This window comes from Lactuca sativa, chromosome 6 (assembly GCF_002870075.4).
Source record: "Lactuca sativa cultivar Salinas chromosome 6, Lsat_Salinas_v11, whole genome shotgun sequence".
NCBI lineage: Eukaryota > Viridiplantae > Streptophyta > Magnoliopsida > Asterales > Asteraceae > Lactuca > Lactuca sativa.
Window position 1 is genome coordinate 78,485,102 of NC_056628.2, and position 12,103 is coordinate 78,497,204.

A 12,103-nucleotide genomic window follows, 5' to 3' on the forward strand; every position below is an offset into this window, starting at 1 on the left:
CTTTGAGTGTTCTTGGAGCTTAAAAGGCTATTAGAGAACATTTTGGTGTGGTGAATTCATTTTCCAAGCAAGTAAAGAGCAAAGCAAGGTGGTGGTTCAAAGGAGAAGCTCATTTCAGATCATCTTGAAGTATAAAGTCTTGAAATTGCCTCTTGAATGCTTAGATCTATTATGTTGGGTTTTTAGACCTTTTTGGTCCCTAAATAAAGCTAGGCCTGGCAATTGGGTTGGGTTCGGGTTGGCGGGTCACGGGTTGGCGGGTCAGAAAACATAAACTCAACCCAACCCATATAATATATGGGTTGACGGGTTGGCGGGTCACAGGTTGGTGGGTTGGAAACCTCAACCCAACCCATATAACCTGTTTAAGTATATGGGTTCGCGGGTTCACAAGTTAATGGATCAAACCCAACCCATATAACTTGTTTAATAAATAAACAACACATTTAAAAAAAATGAGGTTTTTTCAACATAAATTCATAAAATGATTAAAGTAACTAACATAAAAAAAGGTTTTCAACATAAATTCATAAAGTCAATAACATCCAAATAAAAATGAAAAATGAAAACATTCATAGAAAGTGGATGTGTTCTTCGTTTGTGACTCGTGAAATAACGACATTTATTTTTTCTTTTTCTGATTAACAAACCATAAATGTAGATTAGTCACATACGAATACGAAAGGAATACAATGATACGGAATATTACGAATACGGATGGAAATCAAATTTAATTATAACTAAATATATCATTATATATATATATATATATATATATATATATATATATATATATATATATATATATATATATATATATATATGGGTAGGCGGGTTGACCCGCGAACCCAAACAGATAACCCAACCCAACCCATGAAATAAACGTGTTGGTGGGTTGGCGGGTCACAAATCTCAACCCAAACCCGTCTATTTTCGGGTTGGGTCAGTCTCGGGTTACCGGTTGGGTCGAGAGTTGTCACCCCTAAATGGAGCTTTATGGTCAAATCTGATTCCTAGGCTTAGGGTTGGCACTCCCAGTGCTAAATGAGTCCCTAAGGCATAAAGTTGTCATCTTGGATGTCTTATTAGGTTCATGCATGAGTTAAGATCACTTTTATGAAAATAAGATGTCATTTTGGAGTTTGGGCTTATTAGGGTCATGTAAAGTCACAAAATCAGTGACTTTATAGATTAAGACGTTGAAGAGGACTTGGATCTGTGATTATAACCATTGGAATAGAGTATTAAGTACTTAATGGGAAAAGTGACTTAATAGAGAAGTACGTTGGGCGTACATGCATGTACGCCCAACATACACACCATTCAGCTAGTACGCTTAGCGTACAGAGGAGTACCCCCCACGTACTCAACATATATGGGCTTGGCATGTTTTGGGCCACAGGTTGAGCCATCAAACGTAAGATATTTGGGCTAAGAATATGTTTGGGCTTTAGGGCAAGGCCCATAAGAAGGATTGGGCCTAATTTAGCAAATTGGGCCATTAGTGGGCCACTAGTGGGCTTGGGAAGTCTACCTAGTATTGGGCCTTTCATATTATTGTTTTTAGGGCCTTACTTTTGGACCAATTTAGATAAGGGGTAAAATGATCATTTTACCCTAAGGAGGATTGTTGGTTTGGACTAATTGTTATTTTGGTAATGGTAGCTCGAGGAGTCGAGAGATCAACAGTTCGCGAATCTACTAGCTAGCAGCGAGAGGTTTATTCATAGAATTTTACAGTCAGCTTGTGAGGTGAGTTTTCTCCTTTAGGAACGAGCCTAAGGTACCAATGTCGACCCGTTTATGTGTGTTAGCGTATGTCGGACTTAGGTCCGATGTCGTGGGTAGCTCGATGCAAGTTATATGTTTTCGGACTTCGATCCAATGTCGGGGCAAGCCTGATGAATGTTTAGCTTATATGTTAATATGTTATGTGTTACATGTTCCGGGCTTCAGTCCGATGTCGGGGCAAGCCTGAGGAATGTTTATATGTTTCTGAATTTCGGTCCGATGTTGGGCGGGGCCAAGGAAGGGATGTATGTTTAGTTATACTTGTTATATTTGTGATACTTGTATATGCTTGGTACAGAGGTGAGTGTGGGAAGGATCCCATATCTCATCACTAGCCGAGAGTGGACGAGGTTCCATATCTCACATTAGCATAGTAGGGGCGGGGCCCATGATAGGCGAGGCCTTAGACTAGAGTATATGGTGTAGCGTATGATTCTTTGTGTACTAGCATGACTATATGATATCATTTGTATGTGTATAGTGGGCGGGGCCCAGAGACAGGCGGGGTCTGGTAGAAATAAATTTGTATACCGAGTGGGGCTCGATGCCAGGCGAGGCCTAATGCCAGATTAGTCTGACGTCGGGCGGGACTCGAGGTAGCGGGCTAGGCCCATGTATGCTGTTATGTGATTATGTTTATGGTGTGTGGTATTTTGGGGAGACTCACTAAGCTTCGTGTTTACAGTTTTTAGTTTTGGTTTTAGGTACTTCCGAAAGTAAAAGGAAGAGCTCGGGATGACTGCATGACACACACCACAACTTTTAGTCTAGGATGATTTATTATGATGTTTTGACATGTGATTTTGATACATTGACAATTGTTATGATATTTTTGAGATACATGATTTATGATTTTTATATGATGATGATATTTATGGTTTTATTAATGATTTAAAAATGAAATTTTTGGACTGTATTTTTGGGATGTTTCACTAAGTGTCAATATATAAAGGAGTGCATGGCTAGATTTCTTGGTTGATGAATTCTTCCTCTTTCTCCCTTGAAAGCGGAGAGTATGCTTGCTCTCTATCTTCTTCTCTCTTGCAAAGTGTAGTGTAGACTTTAAGTCCATAAGTTTTTCTCTTTTAAGGCTAAATGTTGTTTAAATTTCAAAGACACAAAATTACTTAAACAAGAGAAGACTAGCATCTTTGGTGCTTCATATTTGCTTGGGGTGGATACATATAGAAGATTTCCTCTTTGGATCTCTCTTGCCATCTTCATCAACTTAAAAGACTCCCTTTGATGAATCAAGGTCTACAAAGGTTGTAATTTTTTTCATCATTTGTTGTATTAATCTTTCTTTGTTTTCAAAATGATCATTGGTGAGTTAAATTGGTTTTACGTTTATTCAAGTTTTTAATGCTTTCGTTTCTGTTTTTAGTGTTCACAGAAAATGATTTTTTAATAAATCCCAACAAAATAATGGATGGACGAAATTAGAGGCGTGTTCGGCACGGAGCGTTTGAGATCCGCTTCTAGCTTCTAGCGTTTGAAAAAATGCTCCATTTTGAACAGAAAGTCCCGTTCGCACTACAAGCTTCTAGCTTTTAGGTTAAACAAAACGCTCCAAATCCAATTGCTACTTCATGTAGCATTTAACAAAACGCTACAAGCTACAAGCTACCCGCTACAAGTTATCCGCTACCAGTTAGTTTTACCGAACACGCCTTAAGAGAAACATAGCCTCCTCCTTCCATTGTTGCATCCTTGATCGGTCTCAAGCTCTCCAACTTAATGATACTATATCTTACTCTCGTGAGTCTCAATCTTCATTTTAGTGTCATGTTCTTAGATTGTTAAAAAAAACAATACAATGTTACTTTCTTTTAGAATGTAAAGTACGGAAAGATAAGTTAAGTGGATGACTATCTTTCGTCTAGGATAAAATTAAGATTTTAATTATTTATACAATAGTTAATGTACTATTATAGATTTTTTTATTATATAAAAATAGATTTTATTTAACTTAATCTGCATATTATGCACGCATTATATATTTATGTTTGTTAATTGATTTATACTGAATATATCTTTGATCAATTTATCATATGTAAATGTTTATTTATTTACATTTATTTAAAGGTTTTAGGATAAGTTAAGTTTGAGGGTTTTTTATTATTTTCAAAAAAATACAATATATTGGTTGTTAGTTGTCCGGATCCCCTCCTAATTAATAGATTCACCTTATGAATTAACGTAATGATTATGAAAGTATAAAAACATAATATATTACAGATGAGTTTTGCATGGAGTATTTGAGAGCTTTTAGCATTTGATACTATAAGCTTTTAACATTTAATTTAAACAAAATCCTCCAAATCTAAAGGTTATCTCACGTAGCATTTAACAAAATGCTATCAACAACCAACTATCTACTCAGCTAGCAGATCGTTTTACCAAACACACTCTACATATGAGATACAATTAATCAAACAATACAAGCTTATGTACAGAACAAACATTGTAAATTGCATACACTCGCACAATAATGAATATTTATACATTATTACATGATCAACATCATGAATATTTATACTCAAAATTTTGCCATAACGAAAAGTGTATATTCTAGATGAAAAATCGATCTAATAACCATTTTATGACCATATATTCATCTTAGTTATCAAAGCGAAGGACCTGTACATCTGCTAACACATGTCTTTGTACCAAGCTTGTATTTTTAAGCTTACTCCTAGTACAATTTTTTCGGGCTTATTACAGGTGATGAGGTTTCTGCAATATTTTTGGACATATTCATAATTTCTTCTAAAGAGGCAACAACCTCATCCATCGTTGGCCTATTCTTAGGATCATTACGAAGACACTTTAACGCGAGTGCAGCTACAGCTTGTGCACCCTTCTTCGGATACCTTCCTCCTAATCGTGTGTCCATAATTCTAAAAACTCCTCTATTGTCAAGTAAAAACGGTTTCACCCATTCAACCAATGTCTCTTCGACTCCTCCTGCTCTCTCATCAGCAATTGCTCGTCTTCCGGAGAGCAATTCCAATAGAACTACTCCGAAGCTGTAGATATCGTTCTTTTGAGTCAGGTGCCCTTTACAAATGAAACAATTAATGTGTCAAAAATATTTATATTAGCATGGAGCAAACCATTAAAAATATTGGAGTTTGATATGGAAAATGTTTTGTTTTTTTGGAAGAAATGAAATCAGAAAAATAAAGTTGAATATGTAGGACCTAGGAAATGAGAGAATTGTAAGTTTGTAAATTGTAAACTCTCATGTTTTTGAAAGGTAGAAAATGAAATAAGTCTAATAATTTGTAGAAAATGAAATGAAATCTAATAATTTGTAAAGTTTTGTTTATTTGGGACAAAATTTTGTTTATTTGGGACTAGCCTATTTGGCAGAGTTTTTGTTACTTAGATTGAATGTATCGGGTTCTAATTCAGGCGTTGACGATTTCTAATAACTTGAAATTAGTAATTTCTAACCACTAACCAATTCAAATAATAATAATAATAATAATAATAATAAAATAAATAAATAAACACAATATTTTAGTGTTTTGAATAAAAAACAATACAATGGTATTCTTTTTATCCCATGTAAGAACGTGAAATCCGTCAAACATGAACTATAAAAAATAATTCCGTCATCTGATAACCAAGTTCGCCGATCCACGAACCAAACACATCTTGAAGTTCTTAATGTTTCTAAGCATGGCGTGGAAAATTTAAGTGTGTTTGGTTGTAGAAAACTGTTTTATTTTCTATGAATATGTTTTCAGAAAATATGGTTGAGTTTTCATTTTCAATTTTCAATGAAAACGCGTTTGGTTGGAACGGATGAAGTTTCATTTTCCATCTTAGAAATTTGAAAAACTGTAAAAATCACATTTCTAATTTATATACAATTTGGAAAACTGAAATTTTTCATTTTTTATAAAAAACTTTTGAAAACAGAACGAATCAAACACGTTTTAAAAATTCCATTTTTCTAGAAAAAATTTCCTAGAAAACTAAAAATATTTCCACAAACAAACGCATCCTAAAATTTTGACTTTTTTTTTTTAACTTCAAATTCACAACTTTTCACCTCTTAGTTCAATACGTATCGTTAACTTATAAAAATAATATTGTTAACAATTGGAATTAAAAAGCAAAATGTGTGACGACTGACGAAACATTTATAATTGTTGAATACGTAGCCAAATCCATTTCATGTTTGAAAGTTCAAAAGCGGAATATTTGACCAGAAAAGTCAAACCATATTTATCTACCTGTCGCTACGTATTCTGGAGCAGCATAACCACTGGTTCCCACAACCCTGGTTGAAACATGTGTGTTGTCTCCTACCGGGCCATTCCTCGCCAACCCAAAATCCGATAGCCTCGCTGTAAATTCCTACAAATTTCAGTAATAACATGATCATCAATCTTTATATATACTTCTTAAATCCATGATCATGATCATAAGATTCTTTGAATAATCTTGGCATACCGAATCCAGCAAGATGTTAGCAGCCTTCAAATCACGGTAGATGATATTGGGTTCTTTACTATGCAAGAACGCTAACCCTTGAGCTACATCCATGGCTATGCGCATCCTGATGGACCAGGAGATCGGTTCAACACCTTCTGCAAGAAAAAAAGATGATCGTGTTCAGTGAAAACCAAGAATTAAAGAGGCGCATCATGCATGGTTGCAAGCTTGCATGCCATGGAAGCATCGACAAAAAGCTCACTTCTAAACAAGTGGTTTTCCAAACATCCTTTTGGCATGAACTCGTAAACCAAAAGTCTATTTTCACATTCCTCGCAGTATCCAATGAGTTTAACAAGATTTTTATGACGAAGCTTGCCCAAGTAATCGACCTCCGTCTGCAAGTTACAAGAATATAATCATAACTATGTCGTCCGTTCTATTCTTATTTGATGATACTGATAGTGATGAAAACCAAAAAGGAAAAGAGAAAAGATTACTTACAAGCCACTCTCTGTGACCTTGATGGCTTTCTGACTTGAGTACTTTGACTGCGATAACTTGACCACAGCCAGGTTTCGCCGGAGCTAAGGTGGTTTCATCAATCCAACCTTTGAAAACACGACCAAAACCACCTTCCCCGACCATACTATCCGGCCGGAAATTCTTGGTGGCGGTCTTAAGATCGTTGAAAGTGAAGGCCTTGAGGTTAATGGGTACTGGACAATTCTCATCTCCAGATGCCCTTGAAACTTTCTTGAAGATTATAGTTCTTGATCGATGCTTTCTTTCATTTTGAGCCTTTGCATAATCTACAACAACCAAAAATTTATGAAGATCAGAAACCAGATTCATAACCACTAGAAAGAGGAGAAATTTTGACTATCTATTAAAGAAGAAAGCATACTCATGAACTGTGAAGAAGAAACATGAGCAACATTTGCAGGCTTTCCCACACAAATGCCCATTCGAAACTTTTTGGATCATGAAGAAGAAAAAGGCAATTGGGTTATAATGGCGGTTTTGGTTGCTACAGAAGGAGTACATGTTTGAATATTGTGCTGTGATGTGCTGACTAAGAATTTTCTACCATATTTGTTTATTATGTCATTATCGTTCCAGACTAAATCTACTTTTGGGTTTTGTTTTTTTTTTCACTGTATAATTTATTACAATATTTTTTATTTGGTAGAAAACTATATTTGTGTATCAAGGTATATAGAGTTTCGTGTGAGCTTAATTAAACAGATTGAGATTCTTGGTAATAAAGGGCGTGTTTAGTCCGGAGAGTTTAGAAGCGTTTGAGAGCTTCTATCTTCTTACGTTTGACAAAACGGTATGTTTTGAATAGAAAGTCTCGTTTGACACTATAAGCTTCTAGTGTTTAGTTTAAATAAAACGCTCCAAATACAAATGCTATGTTACGTAGCGTTTAACAAAACGTTATACGCTACAAGCTATCCACTACCAACAATTTTTGCCGAACAGGCTCATAGTTTCCGAGTTTTAGCTAAGAAAAGTATTTGAGTAAATTATACGAATGAACCCTATGGTTTGGGGTAATTTGCATGCTTGGTCTCTAACTTATTTTTTTAACTCGGAAGATCCCTAATGTTTCTTCTTGGAACATCCTAAAAGTTGTGCAATCGGTTCACAACTTATTTTGTTAAGAACACTCACTCATCATTTGTACGCTTCTTGTGGGTCATGTGTCACTTAACCACATGGGTTTTTTTATGATATTCGAGGTAGCATTCTTATTCTCTAGTGGGACAGCATCACCAAACCACTTTTGTATATCGGTACTACAAGTTTTTTTTGAAGAGGATAAACTATCAGCTACATGATATTTTAAAGAACTCTTTCCTTTATAGCTTTTGGATTTATGATCACTACAATAAATATATGTTGAATATATTTCCAACCAAATAAGTAGATTAAATAACTTCATAAGACTCGGGATGAAATATTTTATCCTTATTTGAAAGGTATAGAGTTATGGAGCTTATATGAGACAAGAAACTTAACTCAACCTAACATCTACTAGTAACATATATATATATATATATATATATATATATATATATATAAACTAGCCGTTTTGAGACAAGAAACTTATATATATATATATATATATATATATATATATATATATATAAACTAGCCGTTTACCCGCGCCAAGCGACGGGTGTGACAATGGTGGTTGAATGTTGAAAGATGAATTAAACCCTAGAAATAGAAACGTCAGCGATATATATCCAAGATTTGTGAACAGAAATTGCGAGATTTGGGGAAATACGGAGATAAGGAATTAACCGGGTCAAAATAGCCTAAGAATAGAGGATAAGAGATTTGATATTTTCAACTGTTAACCATATGTACTCTACTCTTTTTGTAATGCATAAATTGATTGTACAAATGCATTGTATGTTTGTACGACTTAAAATTCAGCATTTGACCAAAAATGTTTTATAAGGTAATTAAGATATATATATATAATATCATAAATGATTGTTTATGATGAAGTTTCTACGATCCCACTAATTGTCATTCCAGAAGACATATACTGAGAATGTTCTTTTTCTAAGTGGGAGCATTATGGAACTTTAAAGGCTAAAGAACCATAAACTAAATTTGTCATAGTTTAAAACCAACAAGTTTTCAACAACTGTTAAACCTATTCAAATAGTTGATTAGAAACTAATATAACACATACAGATTCACTCATCTATGATAATCAAGTATAGGCATGATTAGTACACCTTGGTATAATATGACTATAAAGAGTATGTGAGTTTTCAAAGGTCAAAACATTCATGAATGAAAATCTTTTCAAATTTAAAGCCAACATCTCAAAGTAAGAATCCTCTTGCTTATAAAAAAAATTACATAGTGTGATTTCTTTATAAATCGAGATGATTCTTGTGTTTTCTAGAAAGCTAGTGGGAGAAAAGTAACATTACTAGTTTTATGTGTAATCGACATACTAATTCTTGGAATAAAGATCTACTAAGATAGATCATGGCAACTTAAAAGATTAAGTAGAATTGCATTAATTGTCAAGGATCTTAAAGAGTTAAAAAAAAATATGACTCTAAGAGATTTTATCTTGTTGATACCACATGACATGATTATGAGCATGCCTCAAAATCATAGTACAATGGTTGAACTATATATTATAATTATATTCTATATGTTGCTTTAACTGGATTAATAATATATGTAATGTTATACTTAAAGGCTAGATATGTCGTATGCTTGCAGCATGACGAATAGATACCAGTATAATCTGAGAATAAGTAATGAATTCCTGATAGGAACATTCTAAATTACTTATAAAGAACTATAGAAATATTCCTAATTTACGGAGTGTTTGAAAGAAAGTTATATGTAAACTGTTATATATATAAGCTAAACTTCCAAATAGATTGAGATGATCATTAATCACAATTGGGTGTGTGCTCATAATGAATGAAGAAAAAGTTATGTGGATAGGAATTCCATAACTACAGATTCATAATAAGTTGTTGTTCAGGAAACCACATATGGAGATGCATAAAATAATTAGTTCATTTATGACTGTGACTAATCCCGCTAGGTGAGTACTTTTATCTAATTCATATTTAAGTATCTAAAACATTCTCGTAGTTTTATCTATATATGGGATATAAATAAAACCAAAAATGCTAGTATTCACAAAGTTTATACAAATCAAGTATCTCGAATTTATTTAACAAAGTTCCTTCATTAGCTAAAGCATGAATATCATACTGGAGCTATATGACCTTAATGTTCTAAAGTGAATATATTTTATTGAAATTTAGTCTTTGGATATTGGAACAATATAAGCAACATATATTGTAATGACTTGATATATTGGATATAGTCTTTTCATTAAATATTCATTGTGTTCTATATTAGCATGTTTAATCCTTAAATAACATGGTTATTCTAAATGTCCACATTCATTCATAGTTTGTGGGAGCATCTATGAAATAAAACAAATATGAATGGATTGGTTGATTATTATAGAAATGAAAATAGCAAAGGACTACGACCAAATTCATAAGTACTTGATTAGAGAATAAGTATTGGATATGACCTGCATCAAAATCACTTTATGAATTTTAGTCATGAGTGATGCTAGATAAAGGTAAATATCTTTATGTGCTTCAACCAAAGATATATAATAAAGAGTTAAGTATAGGGAAATATTATGCTTTGACATGGTCCAACATTGTTCGTAGTTGTGTAGCTATAAAGACCATCATTGAGTACGATACGAACTATACAAGTGTAACGTTCCGATTATTAACATAAAAAATTTTCATTTTTATTTCATTTAAATCAAAGTATAATTACATTATGTGGAAAACATGATCCCAATGCACGTATGTATAGTCGAGCCGTGCCCTTCTCATTGTGATAACTGCCAATTTTCAGGCTTGTCAAAGTCAAATAAAGTTTGTAAGTCAAACCAGTCAACTCAACTAACCCTAATATATTAGGGTTTGTAATATGTTAGCTACTATACAACTCGCTATTTTAATAAGAAGTTATCACTTGGAAAGTTCGTATGATTGAAATTCTTAAACCCTAAACGGGATAGGTGAGGTAACAAAATGATAAAACACTATTGCATACCCTTCGGGGGTGTGTAAGACTCTTAAACATGGCTTAATGGGGTTTACGAACCTTGAGTTGCGAAGCTAAACACTCAAAAAGGTCATAAACAAAGTCTCTTTCAATCTCTCTTTATCAATATTAATCTCTCCTAAATCTCTCCCAAATCTCTCTCAAAATCTCTTCTAACTTTTTATAATCATTTGGGGCATCCCAACACTTAACTTGGTGAAAAACCGCTTAAAACGGGGAGTTTATATGAAAAACAGCTTGAAAGGACCGAAACCTCTCTATTAGAACCGAACCCTCTTAGAGTCGAAGCTCCAAGGACCGAACCCGAAGGTCCCTTAAGGAACCGAAGCTATAGCACCGAAACTGCAGGGGCCGAAATCGAAGCCTCCCTTTCGCTCCATTTCGCCTTCAAGTCAAGTCACTTCGGACCGAACCCACTTTCGGCCTATTTCGCCTTCGGACTATTTCGGGTCATTTCGCCTTTGGTCCATGGCAGTAGGGGCCGAACCTCGGTCCTATCCAAGCAACTTCGCAGGAAGGCCCATTTCACCCGGTTTTCGATCACGACTCCGTTTTAAGCCCGTTTTTCATTATTTTGACGTGAGATTTTCACCCAAACTCATATTTTGACATACAAGACCCTATATATTCATAATTTAAACACATTTTTAGGGAAATCTTTATTTAGGAATAAAATCTAGTGGGATGGCTTAGAGGTGGAGTGTTGACTTTACCTTTGAGTCATGATACAAGCAACCCTGTACACCCACCCTAGGGCCATACTCAGTCACTATTCCTCCATACTTAGTCAATTATTTTTCCTTTCACCCTCTTTCTCCAACATATGAGGGTGATCAAGGCTGGAAATCGTTACTTCTCCTCCCACATTTCTTCACACTTTCACCAAGAATCAAACCCATTTCTCTCTCTCACTTTCTCTCTCTAAACTCGAATTTGAAGGTTGTTCTTGATCACTCTCCTCTAATTTTGGTAAGTAACTTCATCCTACACTTGATTATCTTACATCCTTACACTCGAATTACAGATTCCTTACATAAATATCATCATATTTGTTCATAGGATCTTTGAATCTTCAAGCACCTCCCAAGCGTTCTTGACTTGGAAACTCCTTTTCTTCATCATCCATACTCTAAAGTCACTCAATGTGAGTTCATACCCCCCACGTTTTCATGTTTTCTTCAAGTTTTAGGGGGAGAATACAAGTTAA

At 34.4% G+C, this 12,103-nt stretch overlaps 1 protein-coding gene across 1 annotated transcript; it reads right to left on the reverse strand.

The window, feature by feature from the left end:
* Positions 1-4,237: 4,237 nt before the first annotated feature.
* On the reverse strand, positions 4,238-7,303 carry LOC111903324 (probable serine/threonine-protein kinase PBL3). Its single transcript, XM_023899096.3, has 6 exons — positions 7,148-7,303; positions 6,745-7,052; positions 6,503-6,638; positions 6,259-6,395; positions 6,039-6,162; positions 4,238-4,851 (listed from the first exon to the last, which is right to left on the reverse strand). Exons 1-6 carry the CDS (start codon positions 7,206-7,208, stop codon positions 4,487-4,489), a joined length of 1,131 nt encoding a protein of 376 aa, XP_023754864.1. The 5' UTR covers positions 7,209-7,303; the 3' UTR covers positions 4,238-4,486.
* Positions 7,304-12,103: the final 4,800 nt, after the last annotated feature.